The sequence below is a fragment of the Saimiri boliviensis genome, chromosome 15 (genome assembly GCF_048565385.1).
Source record: "Saimiri boliviensis isolate mSaiBol1 chromosome 15, mSaiBol1.pri, whole genome shotgun sequence".
In the NCBI taxonomy this organism is placed as follows: Eukaryota; Metazoa; Chordata; class Mammalia; order Primates; family Cebidae; genus Saimiri; species Saimiri boliviensis.
The window spans coordinates 73,727,336-73,751,774 of NC_133463.1; the positions used below are offsets into that span (position 1 = coordinate 73,727,336).

Below are 24,439 nucleotides of genomic sequence, written 5' to 3' on the forward strand. Positions count from 1 at the left end.
ATGGGATGGCTTGCGACAAGGTGGAGCTTGTGGCAGAACCAGGACTCAAATTTTGTCTCCTGACCACAAATCAAGGCTTCTTTCCCCACCACTAGCAAAATGACTGTCTGTTAAAACAGATTTTAGCTTCCAGGTTTGGTTTGGTTTGTTCCTCTTCTCTCCAGAGGAGGACAGATTCAGGGTGGAAACATCTTTCTTGCTCTCATCCAAGTTGTTGATTTCCAAGCTGCCACAGTAGGATGGTAGTGACGGGGTTTGGTTCTGTGTCCCCACTCATATTCCTTCATAGCAGTGTGACAACAGACCGATACAGGCAGCTTCCTTTTCAGGGTCATTTTCATGCAGAAATGATTTAGGATTTCGAGGGAGTTAAGCTTATGGCAAGACTATTACCAAAAAGGCTTATGGATAATGATACAGTTCTGGGGACTTGGGGCAGGACTCAGGTTGCTGAGGAAGATACTGGAAGGAGAGCAGCTTTGTCAGGAAGTCCTATAGAAGGAATGCTGCGAAAAAAATCTCGGATTGGAAGAGGATGGAGAGACACCAAGAAACTTCCACGGTACATGACACAGATTGTGTGGCCACTACATTTGCTACTAGTCTGGCAATCACCACGTGCCTGCCAGCTTGTTGAGGGTGGGCTATCGTAACTAGCAGAATCATCGCTTAGCTTCCAAATAGGGGTTTTTACAGGGTGCATGTACAATTTTTGAATCATAAGCAGAGATGACTTTGGGTACTGGTAATACGATTTTACTGAAAATCTGGAGTTGCACAAATAGTTCTTTAGAACATAAAACTACATGGATTTATACATAACAGTTACAGTCAGCATTTATGAGCAGCAGTACAAAATGTTCTGCTTCTACATGATAGAAATTGCATGTAATATCATGATTTAAACAATATCAGTTGTATTGACTAATGCCATGAGATATATCTTAGAATGTCTGACGTTTCTGATAATGGAGGGCAAAAAACGCAGTTATATGAGCAACGGAGTTTCTTTTCATTTTCAAATTTGTCTTAGTGATGGTGGGAAGATCTAAGGACAATCCTTCCATTGAAGAAGTAGAAAAAAGTTACAGCACTGTTCTGAACTCATCAAAAATGAAGTTAGGCACGTGTGCTTCAGCAACCTGAAAAATTAAAAGAATTAAATTACTTATAGTGTTATATTTGAACAATTTCAAAATCTTTATACGAAAAAGAAAAGATATCCTTGGAGCAAGGTGAATTACAGGGAAGCGGAGACTCCCATGGGTGGACTACTCCTTGAAACAGCCCCTTTCTGTTTCCGGTGCCCTCTGGACTAGAGTCTCACTTCTTGGCGCTGCTAACATTTGAGGGGATGCAGTACAGCTCTCCCACCTCCAAACGTGAGCTCCTTGGCTCTGAAAGGCACCTCGATCTGCAAGGAATGTTCACACCTCTGGGAAGTACTAAGAAGTAAGTAGTCAGGTCACCTAATACACTTTATTAACTAATGGCCAACCAAGGAAAAACAAAATGTCTAGCAAGTGATGGGGCTGGAGAGGTAGGGGAGGGCAGGAATGAGACACCAAGGCCAGAAGGGGAAGAGCAGGATGGCCCTCAGAGGCATGCATTCCTGAACCGTTGTTAGGCAAAGCCCTGAGAAGACTAAATTGGGCTGAACTGGGTAAGTATGTAGAGCTAGGTGATCTCCAAGTCTGGAGATGAGTATTTTTTAGAAGCAGTGTTTAATTTTTTTTCTGATCATAAAGGTATCACCTGCTTATTAGAGGAAATTTAGAAAACGCAAAAGAGTATAAAAATTATTTTTACAGGGGGTGGAGGGCAAGGGGAGGGAGGGCATTAGGACAAACACCTAATGCATGTGGGGCTTAAAACCTAGATGACGGGTTGATAGGTGCAGTAAACCACCATGGCACATGTATCATACCTATACAACAAACCTGCACGTTCTGCACATGTATCCCAGAGCTTAAAATTAAAAAAAAAAATTTTTTTTTTTAAATCTTAATCCCTTAGAGAAAATAAAAACTGGTTAACTTTTGTATTGAATTCTTCCAGTTTACACACACACACACACATCAAAATTAGGATCACATATCGTGTCCTTCATTTCTGCTAAATGTTATATTATGAACATCCTTGTGCACATATCTTGGTGAACTTTTCACATATATCCAGCAGGTAAATTCATAGTAGTAGAATTGCTGGGATTGGGGTAAATATATTACAAATGTTTTTAAAAATAGATAAAGGTGGCTGGGTGCAGTGGCTCATACCTGTAAACCCAGCACTTTGAGAGGCCGAGGTGGGTGGATCATGAGGTCAGGAGATCGTGACCATCCTGGCAACATGGTGAAACCCCGTCTCTACTAAAATACAAAAAAATTAGCTGGGCATGGTAGCATGCGCCTGTAGTTCCAGCTACTTGGGAGGCTGAGGCAGGGGAATCTCTTGAACCCGGCAGGCAAAGGTTACAGTGAGCCAAGATTACGCCACTGCACTCCAGCCTGGCAACAGAGCAAGACTGTATCTCAAATAAATAAATAAATAAATAAATAAATAAATAAATAAAGCTAAATTGCCCTCCTAAAAAGCTGTTAATATACATATTGATTAACAGCACTGAGAAGTCCCATTTCTCCAAATGCTTCTAAGTAATGGGGGCCCAACATTTTACTTTTCACCAAGCTAATGGGTGGAAAGTCATTTTCTTATTCTTTGGATTTTTGTCCCTTGAATCTAAATGTTTGTCATTTGTATTTCTTTTCTTGAAAACTGCCTATTAATATCCTTGCCCTTATTCATCTTTTTACAACTGGTTCATTACTGTCGTTCGATTGTTCTAGGATCTCCGCTCCTGCAACCTCCGCCTCCTGGGTTCAAGCAATTCTCCTGCCTCAGCTTCCGCAGTAGCTGGGATTACAGGTGCGCACCACCACGCCTGACTAATTTTTTCTATTTTTAGGAGAGACGGGCTTTCACCATGTTGGCCAGTCTGGTCTTGAACTCCTGACCTTGTGATCCACCCACCTCGGCCTCCTAAAGTGCTGGGATTATAGGTGTGAGCTACTGCACCCGGCCCACATTAACCCTTTATGTGTAATTACTTTTGATAACATAGCAGATGTAAAAGGGACTAAGTTGCTATTTTTTATCTGTGTGATGAACTTATATCTATTGACTAATATTCCTTTTCTCCCTTAATTTGAGACACTACTTTTCCTTATATACCATTGTATGCATAGGATTTGTTTCTAGGCTACATATTCTTGTTCATTATTCCTTCTATTTGGTTGCATACCAGTACCGGCCTATTTTGGTTTTTATAGTTTTACAATGTTTTAATACTTATATAATGTTTTAATTTCCTTTTTTAAAAGTATTTGCCTAAGTCCTATGAAATTTTAAAAAATATATTCTTTGAAGTTGAAAAAGTACCTGAAATCTTGATTGTAACTGCAGTAAAACTATAAACTAGAAAGAACTGTTATCTCTATAATATTCGAGGACCCTCATTCAGAAACATGGACTTCCAAATTTTACATTTAAAATTTTTATAGTTTTTAAATAAAGTGTTCTTTCATATTTCTTATAGAGGTTATTCTTAGCTTTATTATTTCCCTGTCATTTCTGTGAATAGGTCCTTTTTCACACTGTATTTTTTAACTGATTAGTGTATTTATTTTGTACATTTATTCTGTAGCCAGCATGTTTTCTGAACTCTGTATTATTTTAATAGTTTTTCACATGATTTTATTGGGTATTCAAGGCAGACAGTTATCCAACAATACCACTACTGGGTATCTACCCAGAGGAAAAGAAGTCATTATTTGAAAAAGATACTTGCACATGCATGTTTATAGCAGCACAATTTACAACTGCAAAATTGTGGAACCAACCCAAATGCCTAACAATCAATGAGTGGATAAAGAAACTGTGGGATATACATATGATGAAATACTATGCAGCCATAAAAAGGAATGAATTGGCAGCATTTGCAGTGACCTGGATGAGACTGGAGACTATTCTTCCAAGGGAAGTAACTGAGGGATGGAAAACCAAACATCGTATGTTCTCACTGATATGTGGGAGCTAAGTCATGAGGACGAAAGGCATAAGAAAGACACAATGAGGCCGGGCGCGGTGGCTCAAGCCTGTAATCCCAGCACTTTGGGAGACCGAGGCGGGTGGATCATGAGGTCGAGAGATCGAGACCATCCTGGTCAACATGGTGAAACCCCATCTCTACTAAAAATACAAAAAAATTAGCTGGGCATGGTGGCGCATGCCTGTAATCCCAGCTACTCAGGAGGCTGAGGCAGGAGAATTGCCTGAGCCCAGGAGGCGGAGGTTGCGGTGAGCCGAGATCGCGCCATTGCACTCCAGCCTGGGTAACAAGAGTGAAACTCCGTCTCAAAAAAAAAAAAAAAAAAAAAGAAAAGAAAAGAAAGACACAATGGACTTTGGGAACCTGGGGGGAAGTATGGGAGGGGACGAGGGATAAAAGACTACAAACAGGGTGCAGTGTATACTGTTCGGGTGATAAGTGCACCAAAATCTCATGAATCGCCACTAAAGAACTTCTCACATAACCAAATACCACCTGTACCCCAGTAACTTATGGAAAAATAAAACAAAAAAGGAAGACAATTATATCTCACATAATAGTCTTTTTTCCAAAGTGCATTTCATTTTCATTTCATTTCTTATGGTCTCGCACCTATATAACAAAAGTCGTTGCAAGAGTGTGTATCATTGTCATGTCACTGTGACAGTCCTGGTTTTAAGGGGAATGCCACTAGCATTTCGCTATTAAGTACTAACATTGCTAGTTAATTTTAAAAGTGTATCTTTGGCTCGTGTTGTAAGAAAGTATCTTTGATTCCTAATCTACAAATATTTAAAAATCAGAAATGATCTTCAGTATCTACTCAAAGTCTTTTATATGTCAGTATCGAGCTCTCTACTTTGAGATAAATTTAACAAAGTGGAATTACTAATGAGAAGTGAAGAGGAAAGAATGTCTTAGCAGGTAAAAGGTAGCCTGTCATTTTTGGAAACAGTAGTCACATGCGTCTACTTGTGGCATGAACTCGACTGTACTTGTTGTGAGAACCAGGCCAGTGGAGAGAGAAAGAACGAACCACACACCATTCTTTCTCTCCCCTGGCCACTTACGGAACTCTCTCCTGGCTTGCCCATTTCACTTAACTCCTGAACCGGGTGAACTGCTGATGGCAGTACATGGAGGAGCGGAAGACGGTGGGGAGGGGCATTGTGTTAAACTCTGCAAGGCATTTCCCATGGTGGAAAAGGCAGGGGCATTTCAGCGCTGGGGGCAGAGCAGTGACAACAGGTGCAGAGGCATCTGCTGTGAATGGCGCACTGGACTTCACTCCCAGTGAATCCAGGCCCACTATTATTATCATCTTTTTACAACTGGGCAATTACTATTATACTTTCTTTTGAGATGGAGTCTCTGTAGCCCAGGCTGGAGTGCAGTGGCACAATCTCGGCTCACTGCAACCTCCGCCTCCTGGATTCAAGCAATTCCCTGCCTCAGCCTCCCAGGTAGCTGGGATTATAGACACCCACCACCACATCCAGCTAATTTTCATATTTTTAGTAGAGACAAGGTTTCACCATCTTGGCCAGGCTGGTCTGAAACTCCTGACCTCGTGATCTACCCACCTTGGCCTCCCAAAGTACTGGGATTACAGTTGTGAGTGAGCCACAATGCCCGGCCAATATTGTTCTGTATTATCTATCACTTACCCTCCTGGGTAGCTTTGTGTACCGAACATAATCCTCCAGGAACAGAAGCGCACCCACAACATCTGCAGGTATTTCAGGTAGCTTCTGGCTGTAACAGATAAATCAATTAACTGCTCTGCACATGATAAGCTCTTGGTCAGAATACTGAAAGACTAAATTACCAACAGATTATCTCATGAAGTCAAAGATGAACAAAAACAGTAAGCATGCTGTTGATTCCCATCAAGTCATTAACCTTGCTCACATATTTTCAGGAGCTTACCCTATAGGGTAAATGTGAGCTTCTCTATATGGTTTACGTGGGCCTTTACAACATGGTCCCTGCTATCTGCCCAGACTCATCTCCCTCTGTTTACATGATTCAACACCTAGCAGGTCCCATAGTTTCCCATCCCTGCACTCTGATTTGAAAGTAAATTTCTAGACATTGTTCGAGTCCCAGGTTGGGGACTTCTTCTCCTGTGGGATCCTCCCTGATTCTCCGGGGCTCTCATAATACTTAGTAGCATTCTCCAAGCCTCTGATTTTTTCAATTGTGTGCTGGCTTCCCGACAAGAGTATCAACTCCTCAAGGGCCTGGGTCATGTGTCCATCTTCGTATCTCCAGCATCTGGAATTGTGCCTGGCATGTCCTGCTTATTTGAGGGTATCAAATAAATAGAGCGTCTAGCAATTTTTCATATGGGATTTTACTCATGTATTCATTTATTCAGCAACTGCAGTCCCAAGGACTATCCCAGAACTGGAACACAAGCAAAGTAGATGCCAGTCTCTTTATAGAGCTAATGTTCCCTGTTGTTTACATCAAAATGAGTTTTTAGGTGTTAAAACTATTTCCAACTTCTGTACCAACTGGCATTTTCTAATGAACAAATAATTTTTGGTACTATTAATAGATTACTGGTTAATTTCGCTGATGAATTGTTGCCTTTGGAAGGGTTAAGAGTGACTGCACCTAGAAACGTTCTCTCTGCTCTCAGTCTTTCTGTCTGTGACCAGGGCTGTATTTGCTCTGCTTGGAGCAAGAGAAAGGATGGAGCCCCCATGCATCACAGGTTCCTTGGGTTACTTAGCTCTGCAGATTAAAAAGCCTGAGCCACAGCTGGTCTCCTGTAGCCTGATCACTACCCTCATGGTTGCCAGTAACATGCTGAATCACACTTAAGCCTTAACTGCCATTAGTGAAAAAGAAATAGAATAAGGACCTGTCCAACTTGACAAGCAGGGAGCTATGACTGGGATAGCCAGTTGTGTGGAGGTTACTGGCTAATCATCCCCATACAACCTGACCTGGAGTCCTTCGCCTCCTCTCCAGGATCCTGAGCCAGATGCGCTAGGTTTATATGAGCCTACTGCTTTCCTTGTCAACTGATCTCACTTTGTGATTGTTACAATTTCATTTTTGAGATTTTATCTTTGAATTCTCTTCTATTTTTCAATTGTTAAAAACTATGGTTTTGAAGCGAGTCCAAACATATATCCCAGGAAAACACCAGTGTTTGTTGTTCAGTTCATTAACTAAGATGAGGAGGAACTAGCCTGATGGCATCTCATGGGAGGAAGAAATACTGGAATTTAGAAAGAATACAAAGTCAGTATGAGCCACTGGTGTGCACTGGATGTCAAGAAGCCATCACTGCAGAGCCGAGATCCCTCCACTGCACTCCATCCTGGGTGACAGAGCAAGACTCTTTCTCAAATAACAACAACAACAAAAACCCCACCATTGCAATTACAGCTGCTCTACTGTCCACAGAGGGCCCAGAAAGAAGAAGTGTAATACCCCTCTGTGCCAAGGGGAGGGCTGTGCTTGGAATCTCACTATAAGTTTGGGAAGCCACATTTTAAGATTGTCAATAACAGACTGGAACACCCAGAAGAAGTCACTCACTATGGTGAGTAGCCTCTAAACTGCAACACATCAGGAAGAGGTGGAAGGGGCTTATCTAAACAAGGAGAAGACCTAAGACAGATGGCATACCAAATTGGAAGTAACGTTGCAAAGGAGGTAGACTGTATTTATTCCGTATGATTTCAAAGGGTAGAGAAAAGCTCAGTGAGTAAAATATCCAGAGATGTAGGCTCTAATAATCACAATCGGGAACTTTCTAATGAGAACCACACTTAGCCAGTGAACTGTGCGGCCTGGAGAGGTAGCAAGAGCCCCATGGGTGAGTGTTCCAGCACCAGCTGGATGACGACATGTCAAGAATGTCTTAAAGCTCACTCATGCACTTAGTGGGAGGTCAATTAAATGACCTCAAAAATCATTTCCAGTTCTAGGAGTCAGTAGTATTTTGTGTGGACTTAGATTGCTTTTATTCATTTTATTTATTTTATTTTTTTTGAGATGGAGTCTCACTCTGTTGCCCAGGCTGGAGTGTAGTGGTGCAATCTCGGCTCACTGCACCCTCAGAGGCCTCCTGGGTTCAAGCAATTCTCCTGCCTCAGCCTCCCGAGTAGCTGGGATTACAGGTGCCCACCATCACACCTGGCTAACTTTTGTGGGGTTTTTTAGTAGAGACAAGGTGTCACCATGTTGGTCAGGCTAGTCTTGAACTCCTAACCTCAAGTAATCCACCCACCTTGGCCTCCCAAAGTGCTGGGATTACAGGCTTGAGCCACTGTGACCAGCTGCTTTAACTAGTTTTTTAAGTTATAGTGGCAAAAATGACCAAGTGGACATGACAGAAAAGGTTATTTAGCCAGGCTGACACTTTAGGATAGCAGAGAAGGAGGCTCAGGACCCAGCATCTCATGGAAATAACTTTTTTTTCTTTATCCCAGAAAAGCCACATTTAGGGGCAGGGAGAAAGAACCGGCAGGAATTAAAGCTTTATAAGTACTGTATCAAATAGCGACTCTTGTGAAATTTGCTTCTCTACAGGCAGACACTGCCCAGGCTTGACACTGACATGTTCTATGACTCCCACTGGAGTGGAACCATCCCAGCAGGAGTTCAGGGTCTCGCTGAGATGGAAGAACTGGATGCAAGAGGGCAGAGGAACAGGGCTACAGTTCCTTCCCATGGCAGTTACTAATCATAGTCCTGAGTCACTCCTGGAAAATCACTGGGAGTATACCTAATGGAGTTCCCCTGGCAAGGTGACTAAGGATGGGCACAGCTATAATTGCTCTAAACAAGGAGATATGCCCTGACTTGCTTTACAGAGAAGGGTGAGCAACCATTTCCCAGCTCTATGAAGGCAATTAAGAAAGGGAATTTGGCAATGTGAGGTTTAAGTTAGGTTTTGTGACATGAAGTCCCCTGTAGTCACGGCTGGTCTTCTGTACCTCGTACACTGCTCCACCGTGGAGCAGATGAACTGACCGATCAGTGCCAGGAACTGCTCGGTGTACCGGGAATGGAACTGCTTCAGCAGAGTGAGCAGTCCCAGAACAAGCGGCGGCCAGTCGACCGGGTCGGTTGGTTTTCGGCAGACCATCCCTGCAAGGGAACAAATTGCAACAGCACATGAATATTAATTATTGACATATTAAATGTTAACGCTGGGAAGGTCAAAATGTTTGGGGCCCATATCCTCACTGGCAGATGATTTTTTGGAAGGAATGACAACTCTGGGCCAGATTTTGAATTAGCCGCAGGACTGGTGGGGCATTCCAGTGGTCTGAAGGATTCAAAACCAATAAAACAGTTACTAAATTTTGTAATTATCATTACTGGTTCTTTTGAATTATTCAATTAACATATACTATTGTAGCAAATTTTAAAGATATAGATAAACGCAAATTAGAAAAAAAAAAATCACTGTAACTGACTTCTGTTAACAGTACCATGACATAATATAATAGATACCCTGGACTACTATCTTAAGTGAAAAGCTGGATAAAATATTTTTAGAGTATCCTTAAACAAATATTGAGTATTTTATATATAATATATAAATATAAATAGATATATTACATATATTTTTATATATATAATAAATAATATTTATTAATATAAATATATAATCTATATTATTTATATATAATCTATATTATTTATATATATATAAAAGAATCTGCAGAAGTCAAGACAGTGAAAGAAGGACAGTCACAAAGTGAATGAGTATCAAAGCTGACCTTTACACTAAAGATTTTTTTTAATTGGAGATGGGATCTTGCTACGTTGCCCAGGCTGGAATACAGTGGCTAGTCACAGGTGCAATCATAGCACAATATAGCCTTGAATTCCTGGGCTCAAACAATGCTACTGACTCTCAAACAATGCTACTGCCTCAGCTTCCAAGTAGCTGGGACTACAGGTGTGTACCACTGTACCTGGCTCTACACTAAATATTTCTGCTGAAATGTGGAGACCCTGAAGTCTGCCTGGATGACTGCATGGGAAACCACACAATGTTGAAAAAGAATAACGTCGGAAGACTTAGGTTGTCTGATTTCAAGCTCTCTATACAGTTTCAGTAATCAAGACACTATGGCATAAGAATAGACAAATAGATCCATGGAACAAAATAGAGAGTTTAGAGACAGTCCCACCCTCATATGAGTAATTGAATAGCCATAAATATACCAAATAATTTTTAAAAAGATAAATCTTTCAATAAATGGCACTGAAACTGGATAGCCTTATAGGGGAACAATAAACCTTGACCCCTACCTCACACTGTACACAAAGAACAATTAGAGATGGACCACTGACCTCAATGTAAAAGCAAAGTCTACAGAACTTTTAGAAAAAATATTGAAGATATCTTTGTGATCTTGGAGAAGACAGAGATTTCTCTTTTTCTTGAGGCGGAGTCTCACTATGTCGCCTAGGCTGGAGTGCAATGGTGCGATCTTGGCTCACTGCAACCTCTGTTTCCCAGGTTCTAGTGATTCTCCTGCCTCAGCCTCCCGAGTAGCGGGCATTACAGGCACATGCCACCATGCCCAGCTAACTTTTGTATTTTTAGTAGAGATAGGGTTTCACTATGTTGACCAGGCTGGTCTCAAACTCCTGACCTCAGATGATGCTCTCATCTCAGCCTCTTAAAGTGCTAGGATCACAGGCATGAGCCACTGTACCCAGCCTGGGAGATATTTCTTAGACAAGATCAAGAGAAATAATTATAAAGGAAAAAAATGAACAAATTGGACACTGTCAACAGTAAAAACTTCTGCTCATTGAAGTTACCAGTAAAAAAAAAATACATAGATAAGCCACAATTTGTGAGAAAATATTCTCAAAACATATATCTGCCGGGCGCGGTGGCTCAAGCCTGTAATCCCAGCACTTTGGGAGGCCGAGGCGGGTGGATCACGAGGTCAAGAGATCGAGACCATCCTGGTCAACATGGTGAAACCCCGTCTCTACTAAAAATACAAAAAATTAGCTGGGCATGGTGGTGCGTGCCTGTAATCCCAGCTACTCAGGAGGCTGAGGCAGGAGAATTGCCTGAACCCAGGAGGCGGAGGTTGCGGTGAGCCGAGATCGCGCCATTGCACTCCACCCTGGGTAACAAGAGTGAAACTCGGTCTCAAAAAACAAACAAACAAACAAAAAAAACATATATCTAACAAAGAACTTGTATCCATAATATATACATAACTCCTACAACTCCGTAATAAGGGGGCAAACCCAGCCTGGCCAACGTGATGAAATCCGTCTCTAATAAAAATGCAAAAATTAGCTGGGCATGGTGATGCACACCTATATCCTGTAATTCCAGCTACTCAGGTGGCTGAGGCAGAACTGCTTGGACCTGGGAGGCGGGGGCAGCAGTGAGCTGAGATTGCACCACTGCATTCCAGCCTGGGTGACAGAGTGAGACTGTCTTAAAAAAAAAAAATGGCTAAAATGAAAGTGACTGATGCCACCAAATAATGTTGAGGATGTGGAGTATACATATACTCACTCTTGGTGAGAGTTTAACTGGCACAACCACTTTGAACAAAGGGTTGGCAGTTTCTTATCAAGTTAACTGGTTAGACAGACCCTCAGATCCCATATTTGGGTTCTTGTGAAGACTGGGAAATCTCTTCCCCAAACCAGAGAGGCCTAAACAGGTGATCCTGAATTACGTAACGTAGGCCTTGGCAATTCAGAAGATGTAGGAATAATCCTAACAGGACTCAGTATGGAAAAAGAATCCGTGGCCAGGTGCGGTGGTTCATTCCTGTAACCCCAGCACTTTGGGAGGCCAAGATAGGCGGATCACGAGGTCAAGAGCTGTAGACCGTCCTGGTCAACATGGTGAAACCCCGTTTCTACTAAAAAAAATACAAAAATTAGCTGGGAGTGGTGACGTGCACCTGTAATCCTAGCTACTTGGGAGGCTGAAGGAGGAGAACAGCTTGAACCCAGGAGACAGAGGTTGCAATGAGCTGAGATCATGCCATTGCACTCCAGCTGGCAACAGAGCGAGACTCCCTCACAAAAAAAAAAAAAAAAAAAAAAAAAAAAAAAGAATCCTTTCCAGGTGGAAAGCAAAAGTGATGTTAACAACAAACACCAGGCCCAGTATGCATTTCTTAGGTCAGTCTTGAGAACAGTGTTTATAAGGTTAAATACATGTTTTTAGGATATACAGTTTCAAGGTTCTCTTTATAGTTTTGATAATCAAGACAGTACTGGCATAAGAAAAGATAAACAGATTAATGGAACAGAATAGAGAATCTAGAGGCAGTCCCACCATTATATGAGCAACTGAATATCCACAAAGATACCAAACAATTGTTCCTTCCTCAGTCCTACTGTAATTTAGTTCCTACATTAACACATCAGTCTTACTGATGAGAAGAATTAGTCAGTTATAAATACCACATTTCTAGGATACTTAAAGGTTTTGTTGTGTTACGTTTTAAGATCTGGGAATTCCATGGAGTGCGCTACTTTCCATAAGCAGCTTTACAATCAAGGTGCCAGACGCAGGCCTTGGCAATTCAGAACATGGAGGAATAATCCTAACAGGACTCTGTATAGAAAAATAATCCTTCCTAGGTGGAAAGCAATGAATCATATACACAATGAAAAAAAAATTATCTTAGAATGAGAATAGTTAACAAAGAGTTATTCTTTAATGAAAGGAAGATTCTTTCTGTACTGACAATTCTTCATTATCAAGAATCATATATTCCTATTGAATAATAACATAAAGAGAACAGAGAGAGAACATAAATCTCTGAATCTTGAGATGAACCTTTACATTATGCTTGGGATGGTCCTTTCAATTTATTTTGGCCAATATTTAGAAAGGGACTCAATACCTATTGGGCACTCACTTTGCGGGTAACTTGGCCAAAGTAACATAGTGGTGGGGCCAGAATCCAAACACATATTTGTTCCCTCCCTCCTACAGCAAGTATTTATTGAGGAGATCATTCCCTACCTCCTGTGACAATCACAGGCATTGTCATGAAACCTCTAGAATCAATGACTACTTTTGAATGAGAGAATAAAAACATTAAAGAGATTCCACATTTTCACCCTGAAAAAGCTTATGAAATAGGAAAGCACTATAAGGAAGAAACATATTTAGGAATCTCTAGTTAAGAAAAAATAACGATTACATTTGTAGAAATATTCTTATAATGTTTTTTAAATTAAATTAAAGTCTATAGTGGATTTTTAAAAAATTCATTCAGTTAGATACAAAGTTTGAAGGCAGAGGAAACACTTGCATACCTATTATGTAACTACAAAAATATTCTGACCAATGACAAAAATAAATTAGGGTTATATTCCTGGAGAATGAAAGCCTTTGGTGTCTCTTGTTTGTACTGAGTATTTTGACATATAATCATACATAAAATATTAGATGTTTGCATATTCATATTAGTCTCATGTCCTTAATGATATTGTTACTTTTCCCATCATGGTTCCAGAATACACAGATGGCACATGCATCTAAGAACAGAACATCAACCAAAAGAAGTTTCCTTTATTCCATCATTAGCTACCTAACCATTAAAGAAGAGAATCAAAACAAAGATCCCTCACATTCTATAACCTGGACAATGAATCCTTACCAAGGTGTACCATATTTTAAACCCTTATCATGGTGGCTTATGCCTATAATCACAGCCCTTTAGGAGGCCAAGGCAGGTGGATCGCATGAACCCAGGAGTTTGAAACCAGTCTGGGCAATATGGCAAAATCCTGCCTCTACCTTAAGATAAAAAAAAACTAGCTGGGCATGGTGGTGTGCGCCTATATAGTTCCAGCTACTCAGAAGGCTGACATGGGAGGATTCTTGAGCATGAGAGGTCGAGGCCATAGTGAGCTGAGACTGTACCACATCTGAGTGACTAAATGAGATCTGGTCCAAAAAATAAATAAAACAAAATAAATAAGTATACTTAAAAAAAAAATAAATGTAGTCGGGTGTGGCTGCTTATACCTGTAATCCCAGCACTTTGGGAGGCTGAGGTGGGTGGATCACCTGAGGTCAGGAGCTTGAGACCAGCCTGGTCAACATGGTGAAACCCTGTTTCTACTAAAAATACAAAAAAATCTGCCAGGTGTGGTAGTGCACACCTGTAATCTCAGCTACTTGGGAGGCTGAAGAAGGAGAATCGCTTGAACCTGGGAGGCAGAGGCCGAGACTGCACCACTGCACTCCAACCTGGGCAACAAGAACAAAACTCCATCTCAAAAATAAATAAATAAATAAAAATAAATCCATCGTCTACAGTTCATAAAAGGGCATCATATTTCAGAAGCATAAAGACTTGAATTTCATAAACACAAATTTAACTTAAGAAAAGATCTCATAGTTGACATAGGCATTCTATACAAAAAGCTTTTTAGTTAGATGTAAATCTGCTGGTAGTGTTACTCACCGCAAAGAATAAATGTCATACGTACCTAAATTTTTGGTGTACTGAAGTTTTGGCAACTGAGCGATCAAAAATAGGAAGTTGACAATTGGAAAATAGGGTAAGCGCTTTGTTGTTATGTATATCTGGAAAGAGAAAGGTAAGAAAAATGGATGGTTAATTCATACTGCACAGTACCACAGAACAGGTTTCCAAGTGAAAAGCTTCAATTTTACTTCAATTTGCTCTTCGGCCTTCCTGAAACATGGATGGTTCCATTCATTTGCTGCCTTCAGAGTTTTATTTAACACACCTGGCCCTACTCACATAAATACCTGTATCACAGTTTGCCAGAAACAATTTTGCTTAGAGTGACATTCCCCCTGAATCCTGTTAATGTCACTAATAAAGAGAGGGAGGAATGAGTGATCAGCAAGAATGGGAGGGGAAGGCAAAATGAAGAGCAGTGGAGGCAGAGCTGGAGGGGAATTCCGGGGGAGTGCAGGCGGAGGAAGAGGAAGGAGAGATGGAAAGAAGGAAGGTGAGGAGGACGAGGGAGAGTGAAGGGAAAAGATCTGTGTAGCAGTGGGTGGTGGTATCTAAGCAGAAAGAGAGCAAAATTCTTCTTTGTCATCTGCTGTCCCCTGGGCAATGGGCAATGTCACAGAGCAGTCTCTCTTTCAGATATCACAGCAGAAACTATAGTCAGGGAGTACACAGCCAGGTCCAGACTCCCTGCTGGCTGATTCCACAGCAGACAGGGTAGCACACGGGTCAGGAGCACGGGCTCTGGTCAGACTGTCTGGCTCCTCCACTTGCTACTTAGCTTCTGATCCTCAGGTTCCTCACCTCATAATGGCATCTTTCACAGGGGTTGTTGTGAGATTAAGTGAGATAATCCATGATGAGGGTTAACAGAGTACACTTGTTATGTAGTAAATATTCAAGACATTAGCTACTATTCAGGTTTATAATTTTTTTTTTTTTGAGGTGGAGTCTGGCACTCCCGCTGCCTGGGCTGGAGTGCAATGGTGTGATCTCAGCTCATTGCAACCTCTGCCCTCTGGGTTCAATGTGATTCTCCTGCCTCAGCCTCCAGAATTTCAAATTTTATAGATTTTAGAAAGATAATATAGGGGATAGGGTGATGCACTATAATCAAAGTCACTATAATCAAAGTCTGCATCAAAACATTTGAATGTTTATAGAAAGGAAGATAAATAGTATAAACAGCCTTATGTCAGCACAGGACAGATTTTGCCACCCAAAGAGATCTGGCACCGAGTTATGAAAAACTTTCAGTTCTTAAAGGTTTTCTAAGCTCAGAACTGCAGGAAAGAGTTTGTAGCTCCTATGATGACTGGGATTAGTGGCAGCCCCAAGGGGAAGCACCTCTGGGCAAGACGGGTCAATGCTACCATTTTGGGTTTGCTGGGTCTTGATGACTGAACTGCAAACTCCAGTGAAACCCAAAACTAATCTCTTACACTGATGCAGCACTTTTCGCTTTGTCAGGAGCTTTCACTAGCGCTATCGCACTTGACTCTCACAGACCTGAGCCAGGCGGGAAATGTGATGATTGCTTAGAAAGGGGAGGGAACCGAATGGAATGAAGGCTCTGGGGTCTGAACCCAGGTTCTCCTGGTATCTCTGCCCAGTGATCTGTTACCTGGGCTAAATCCCCTTTGCACCATTCTGTTCCCCTACCCCTACCATTATATATTTCAATTATTCACCTTATTCAGTGGGTTGTGAATGCCAGCTGCTTCCAGATAAGCTGTGATTTCATATAAAAGTGTGTTGTCTTCTTTGGGATAAGGAAGTGAAGGGTCCTGATAGTGGGCTTCAATGTCTGCTAGGAGAGCCCTAAACGAAGAAAAACCCCAGAGATAAACATTAGTGATTAAATAAATTTAAACAAGAGTTAATTCAGGCCAATGATGTAATCTTTTCAAGCCTCAGTTTCCTCATCTGTAAAATGAGAGTTTGATCCCCTTAATTCTCAATCCATGCCTGTGATTAGTTTGAAGTGAAAAATTTGACCTAGAATTACTTTATCTTTTGGAATCAACCTCAATTAAATGCATTCACTGTTCAAATTTTCATGAATTGACTGAACTGTTCTTAATACCTGCTTTGTCAAAAGCACTGACTTAGTGAGTGAGAAGCAGGGATTATTTATCTGTAAGTAGGCAGCCTCAAATGACAGCAGGTTGCTGGTGAGGCGGAGGATATGAGTTCCCTCTGGGACAGGCCTCCGTAACCACTTGTGGTAATCAACATACTTCCAACTGCCCTCCGGATGATGAGTGATCAGCCCTGTAGAAAGCCAGTTGTAGATTTTGGTATTAATTGCTTTCTAAAATCTGTGCAAGTATGTAGCAGTGTCTGGTGTGTCTCTCACTCACTCTCTCTAATGGATTCATTTATTCAGCTGACATGTATTGAATCATGTGATCAGTAAATGTCAGCTGAATAAATGAGTCCGTTAGAGAAAGTGAGCGAGATACAGAGATACTGTACACGGAGAGGACAATAATGAGGAAAGAGGCTCCTAAAGACAGATTTGATTATCCATTGGCAAGGAAGCCTATAAATTCAGACCTCTCACCTAAAAGTAACTTAAAAGAGTAAGAACTGTGCTTAGATGATGAACAATCCAAGCCCACAGATGGCTGTTTCAAACGCTGGCACTTACTTATTGAGATTCTCCAGAGCAGCTGCCAGATGTTTAGAGTCAAACCGACAAGAATAATTTAATTCATTGGCAATCTGCTGTCTCAGAATCTGCATCTGCCCAACCTGTGCACAAGCAAGAGAAAGAACAGGTAGTATATTCAAGCATTTCAGAGTGACAGTGAGGAGGTAAACACAAAGATGGTAATTCTTCTCTGGGCCTTCACAACACTCTACGGAAAAAAAAAAATAAGGATTTCCTGGACTGATCTCTTGGCTAAGACTAGCACTGGACGTGATGGAGTACCAGAGGCCCTTCAAGGAATGTCTGGATGGACTCCCATACCCCAACCTCAAAATACTCCTAAAGTCTAGATTAACAAAGTGATCTATTAATGTTCAGTTGTTCATGTATCAATGGTGTCTTTTTTGAAGCTGTATTTTTGACTTTTTGGAATAAGTGCTCCACGTTTAGTAGCTGCTGTGAGAAACCTTACTTCCTTCTTTACCCTAAATGGAACTTTCTCAAGTCCTAAGAATGCCACTAGACCTCAGTATTCTCAAACTGGGTGAATATTAAGTCTGTCCATGCCACTGAGGATTATAGGTTATATAATTACCTGGATTACAAAATAATCTACATAAAATCTTTCATGAAAATTTTAACAATGATAGCCCCTTAATCCAGGGGTTCTTATATTTTATATCTGATATGGTTTGGCTATGTCCCCACCCAAATCTCATCTTGAATTGTAGTTCCCATCCTATGTGTTACGAGAGGGACCCAGGGGGAGGTAATTGAATCATGGGGGCAGTTACCTCCATACTGCTCTCATGACAGTGAGTTCTCATGAGATCTGATGGTTTTATAAGGGGCTTTTCTCCTTTTGCTCATACTTCTCTTTCCTGCTGCCATGTGAAGAAGGACATGATTGCTTCCCCTTCCACGGTGGCTGTAAGTTTCCTGAGGCCTCCGCAGCCACGCTGAACTGTGAGTCAATTAAACCTCTTTCCTTTACTCAGTCTTGAGTATGTCTTTATTATGTGAGAATTGACTAATATAGCCTTGGGCCCCTTTGGGAATCTGGTGAAGCCTATGGATACCATTTCAGAATAATGCTTTTGAATGTACAAAATAAAACAATAGAGGGTAACACTGGAAGCCAATTGTAATAAAATATAATTAACCATTCAAAAAACAAATCTATGATACAGAGTTATGCTAACATGGTGGATTAACTATGGTAATTTAAAAGTAGCTATGAGCATAAATGATATTTGGAGATTATCTACAATGGTTGGATGATAGGAAGCGATCTTTGGGTCAGGGCTGAGAGAGTTCAGTTTGACCCCATAATGTTGTCTACATCATAAGGTCAATAGCAAACTCTAACTTTTTCTGCCTATAAATGTCTTATTTTCTACTCTAGACAAAGTATTCCTGAAAGACTGGCAAAGGGGAGTGAGGGAGTAGGGGAGAGGAGGGAAGCCAGTATTATCATGCAAGCACAATAAGGTGGAAATAAACATATTTCCTCTGAGTTGCTGGGGGCAGAGAAGAGTTAAGGAAAAGACAGTGGCTAACGCCTGTAATCCCAGCATTTTGGGAAGCTGAGGCAGGCTGATCACCTGAGGCCAGGAGTTTGAGACCAAGCCTGGCCTAAATGGTAAAACCTGTCTCTACTAAAATTATAAAAATTAACTGGGTGTGGTGGTGGGTGCCTGTAATCCCAGAATCCCAGGTACTCGGGATTGCCTGAACCCAGGATGTAGAGGTTCCAGTGAGCCAAGCTTGTGCCACTGCACTCCAGCCCGGGTGACAGAGCAAGACTGTTTCAAAAAAAAAAGAAAAGAAAAGAAAAAAAGAGTGGACTTCTCTAAGAGTGAACAAAAGTTATTTAGCTGAATGGAGCTTGTAATGGTCAAAAGTGTTAAATGACCTCAGATGTATTATTTTTCACCACTATTCATACATTTTATTCTACTTATGTGAAAAATGTCAATCCAAAAATGCTATTTATAAGAATTCTTTAAATTTAGAGAGTAGCATTATTAAAAAATTAGAATGCAGCAAAGCGAAGAAAATAGTAGGTTCTTTCAGGTTATGTAAAAATGACCCAGAAACCCTGCATCTGGCCCATATAATTCTTTGCTTAATTTTTTATGTCTAGTATACTCTATGTCAAGGTCCTCTTGAAAATATCAATCTAGAACTGGAAATAGAAATAAAGTCAGCTTAATATAACTTGTTCTCGTTTAACGCACAATCAGTCTTTGTGAGTGACATTTTCCATTTTTGGTACTCACAAACTTCAAGCTTTAATAAGCTGTGGAGAGGCTAAGGAGCCTGGGATGGACGAGAAACTTATTTTACCTACTCACTTGCCTCTTTGAAGATATCTGGCATACCATTCTTTCTCCAAGACTTTTCTAGAGTTGCACTGTTGAGTATAGCAGCTACTAGTCACATGTGGCTATTTACATTTAAATTAATAGGAAATAAAATTAAAAATTGTGTTTCCCAGTCCCACAACCCACATTTTCACGAGCTCAACAGCTAGACAGCGCCAGGAGCTGCTGTCATCATCAAATAGCACAGAACATTTCCATTGTCGTTCCTGATCATTAACACTGGCTCAGTGACTGCAAGCACCCTAATTCAAGACAAAAACACAAATTTGTCCTTGGGGCCTTTATTTAAAGACCACTGACTCAGACACAGTCACGTGGCTGTAACTAATTACTGGCAACTATAACCAATAAGGGTCTGTAACTGGACTGAGAACCTCTCAGCTACTGGACTGAGAACCCTCTGGTGGACAAGGGGAAAATCTTCCAGTTTCTTGGAAGAATCCCTGTAATTCCCCTAATGTCTCCTACAGAGTTGGGACTCACAACTGTCCAAACTTGGGTGATTTTTTATTCCTCCTAAAACGTTTTCCAGCAATTAGAAACTTGGCCTGGGATTCGCTCAATATGTGACAATCACGAGGCGAGGGGAAGGCAGACTCACATCACCAGAGGACATCTAGCAGAGCCACGGGCTCCTTGCCTTACCCGTTCTGTTTAGTGATCCAAATAACAAGAACAATAACAAAAACTACTCACCAAAATTATGGGAAATATATTGTGAATGTGGCTGAGGTATCAATGAGTGCTGTCTCAACGAAACTTACATAACTGGGAATCAGAGAATGGAACTTTTCAAAATTCCCTTAGCATTCTAGAATTCTAGACTTTTTTACAGTATGTGATACTTTTAACTGCAAATCAGTTTTCCACCTGAAGTCTACTCTTTTCTACTGGATGGTGAGTTGCTTTCTGAGGAGACCAGTTGTGTTTCATTTAACCCTGTCTCTCACAACAACTGAAAATGCTCTGGGTTTAATGGATGTGTGAGAATGGGTTGCTGATGATCTCAGATCATCAGATGATAAGAGAAGACTCACAGAAGATGCAGGGGTCTCTGGGAGCTCTTGTCACTGAGTAAAGGCAAGAAAGTAGGTGGCTGGATTCTAAAATAAGTCCGATTTCCTCCCAGCAAATTAATCTCTTCATTTGTGTTTCTTATTCATTTCCAAAGTAAGAGTGCTTTATGCATAGTATAAGGATAATTTATGCCCCAAAGAACCTGGCTTCCTAACAACCATGCAGACACAAGACGGGAGAGAGACAATGTTCTTTGCTAACAGCAGCCTGGAGCAGATGAGATAAATGAACTTGTTATATACGGAGGGAGTACTACTGTGTAAGGAAAAGTTCCATTTTCATATATAAAAGCACCTCTAGCCAAAAGGTATTTTACAATGCCAGTTTTCTTGAACAAAAGGAAAATGCTAGGCTTCTAAAAAGCCTAGTCAAGGAACAGCTCCAGAAAGGGATATAAACAAAATAAATTTTAAAATAATGAGTAACTGAAGTATGAAACTACTTTTATTTAATGACAAAAGAAAGAAGAGTAGCTTTCTTTGGGCAACAAAGTTACAAGAAATTGAAAAACTAAAAAATGTAAGTATTGACGGTCACCCTCTCTCCCACAACATACCTTCATTATAGCTTCAAGGTATGCAGTCCAAATCTTCTGTGTTTTGGCAATAGCGGAAAAATAAATTTTATTTGAATTTGCTGAAAGGTGAAAACATAATTTTCTCTTTAGTATATTCAAAAAGGCTACAGGATCATCCCCACCTCAGGCTAGTTTTTAGGAGACTCACCTACAATACTTTTTAGGGGGCTGACAGCATTCATGAGGGTTTTTAAAGTGTCCTGAACAGTTCTGTCTCTCAGGATAATTTTCTGGAACATACTGAGGAAATTCTAAAACAAAAACGCATGGTCAAAGAACAAAACATGATGTATCAAACAAATACTCCAGTTACCTAAAACGCTATGTAGAACAGAGACTGGGCCTAAGTCACATAAAACCTCTAAACAGGATGACAGCAAAAAGAAGCAACTTCAGGTTCCTGTTAGAAACATCCCTTGCTAGAAAAAGTCACTGGTTTCAAAGATTAAAAAATCTTATCTTCCCAAGCTGAAACTCGCAGAAACAGTCTAATCCTATAAAGAACTATACTGGCCAAAGAAATTTTAGTTTATTCTCAGCTCTTACCTATGCAATAGGTATCATATGTCTAAAGCCAGTATAAGAAATCATGGGAGAAAAGTTAAATGAGTTCAAACTGCCCAGTAAGTTATGTTCTTGCCTCTGCCCAGGGTGGCAGAAAACAGGCATGAAAGTCAAAAGGCTCACCTGTAACTCTTTTACAATCATAAAGCACAGAAGCCTGTCTAAGCCATTCAGACCAAAGGTCCCCAAGGTGGTCTGGATTTCTGAGAAGAGGCGGCTGCTGGTCACTTCCTGATGAGTTTTCATATCATACCAAGTGTTCAGCTGGTCTATGTGACATGTTATTCTAAAATGAAAACAATGCAAAAATCCCAGAACGGCTCAGAATTCAACCTTAGAGATGTTAGGACTCAACAGGACATGGGGTACCAAATTATGAAGAATGGCAGTTACATGATCTGTGCTTTCTAACCTCCGTGTTCAGGCACCCAATGCATCGTCCCAGTGACCGCCCAAGGGAACAGGAAGATAAAATTCAGTCGGACCCCCTCTTCCTGCCCTGTGTCATCATATCATTGGTTTGAGTCACTTCTTTCTACTGAGTTAGGCTGCTGACTTGGAATCATGCTGAGAAGACAAGGTCAGGTTCAGCTGTCAGGCCGGAATCCTTTAGGGCCCACTTATCTCTCTACGTGGCCTTCCTTTAAATTTCCAGTTTGGAGCAAAAACAAGGCCTTGTGCCATTTCCATTTGGTAAAAAAAGGAACCTAGAATCTCCACACGCTACCTAACATTTGAGACTATGATAACAAAGCCATTTGCTTTTTCCTCTCAGTTCCTTCAACTTGCAGATGACATCTTCTGGTCATCTCCAAATAATTCCTTGTAGATTCAGAAGTGTGATGATGACAATGACAATAACCAACCAACCGTATTTACTGGGCACTTATTATGCACCAGGTACTGTGTGTGCTAAGAACTTTTCATGTGTTATCTCATTTCATACTCATGATAGTTCTGTGGAACACAAACTATTTTTTTTTTTTTTTTTGAGACGGAGTTTCACTCTTGTTACCCAGGCTGGAGTGCAATGGCGCGATCTCGGCTCACTGCAACCTCCACCTCCTGGGTTCAGGCAATTCTCCTGCCTCAGCCTCCTGAGTAGCTGGGATTACAGGCACGCGCCACCATGCCCAGCTAATGTTTTGTATTTTTAGTAGAGACGGGTTTTCACCATGTTGACTAGGATGGTCTCGATCTCTTGACCTCGTGATCCACCCGCCTCGGCCTCCCAAAGTGCTGGGATTACAGGCTTGAGCCACCGCGCCCAGCCGGAACACAAACTATTTTATCCTCATTTTATAGATGAGGTAACTGAGGCTCTCATAGGTCTGACTACCACCCTTAACCACCATTTCAATGGTTTTCAAACACTGAGAGAGGAACCCTGAATCCGTGGTGGAGCTTGTTTGAAATAAAGACGCCCAGCTTCCACTCCTGGAGAATCTGATTTAGCAGTTCTGGGGGAGAGCTTCAGCCTTTGCATTTTCAGCAAGCTCCACAGGTGACAACCTACTGTCCAAAGCCACCACATACCTTTACCAGAAGGAGGCTTGAGGAGCTGAAGGGGCCTAGAAGCAAGGGAGGTTTAAACCAGGAAGCAAATGGGGAGAACAAAAGGATTCCCAAACTGCATACAACTTCACCTGCTTGCTTCAGAGACTTCTTCTGCCACCAAATATACTTCGATACATCACTGAAGAGGTCCCCGATTCTGATGATAAAATTTATATATGATGTGGAAATCCTGGTCACACTTAATCTGCTCTGCCTGTATTAATAGGGCACTGGGTAGTTTTCTAAAAAGGCTTCAGTGATTGAAGGGTACCAAGAAAGAAGGAGCTATACAACTTTTGAATCACTTACTCTTTTTGTCCCATGAGTCAAAATTCCTTATTTCTGCTGGAAATTTTGGAAGCAGTTTATATATAGTTTGTCAACTTTCATAAGTTTTGAAGGACAAAATAAGCCTGGATTAGAAGACCGTACAAAGGATCCAGGTCCTAAGAACATTTAACTCACACAAGGTCAACTACACAAGCTTGGGCGGACAGAGAACAAAGAGAATCGCTTTTTCCCTGGGTAATCCCACCAACCCTTCTGCTCACTGAGCCCGTGCCCAGGGGTAGACATGAGAACCTGCTCTTCCCTGAACTGGTTTCAGTACCAACAGCTTCTCCTGAGGCTCCAGTGAAGAAAAAGGAGGAAATCTGGCTCAGCTGGACTTACTAGAGGCAGCATGCTTGTCTCTGCCATGGTGCTTACCTAAAATATTCTCAGGAGCAGTTTTAATCAAATGAGACTTTCATCCAGTTACTGCTGAAGGTAGAACCCACATGACCTGCATGTAGACTGTGATTTCTGTATATAAAGCTATGCAGTCTGCCCTTCACAGTACAGTGCTTAGGAGCTGGGCTCTGAAGTCAAGGGGCCTAGTGTGTATTCTGGGTCCACCATTTATTACCTGTAATGCTGGGCAAATGACTAAGCTTTTTTGTGCCTCAGTTAGCTCATCTTTAAAATGGGTATAAGAATAATGCCTATCTCATAAGATTGCTATAAATGGGTTAATGACTGGATATGTATAATGTG

General features: G+C 41.1%; 1 protein-coding gene across 1 annotated transcript in view; it reads right to left on the reverse strand.

The window, feature by feature from the left end:
- Positions 1 to 734: 734 nt before the first annotated feature.
- Positions 735 to 24,439, reverse strand: part of WASHC5 (WASH complex subunit 5) — a 63,954-nt gene continuing 40,249 nt past the window's right edge. The window contains exons 21-29 of the mRNA XM_003933716.4: positions 21,971 to 22,133; positions 21,432 to 21,534; positions 21,263 to 21,342; positions 17,240 to 17,343; positions 16,278 to 16,407; positions 14,591 to 14,687; positions 9,070 to 9,223; positions 5,776 to 5,863; positions 735 to 1,142 (exon numbers count right to left, since the gene is read on the reverse strand). Coding sequence (XP_003933765.1) covers positions 1,086 to 1,142; positions 5,776 to 5,863; positions 9,070 to 9,223; positions 14,591 to 14,687; positions 16,278 to 16,407; positions 17,240 to 17,343; positions 21,263 to 21,342; positions 21,432 to 21,534; positions 21,971 to 22,133 — 976 coding nt within the window. The 3' untranslated portion in view covers positions 735 to 1,085. The remainder of the gene's footprint in view (positions 1,143 to 5,775; positions 5,864 to 9,069; positions 9,224 to 14,590; positions 14,688 to 16,277; positions 16,408 to 17,239; positions 17,344 to 21,262; positions 21,343 to 21,431; positions 21,535 to 21,970; positions 22,134 to 24,439) is intronic.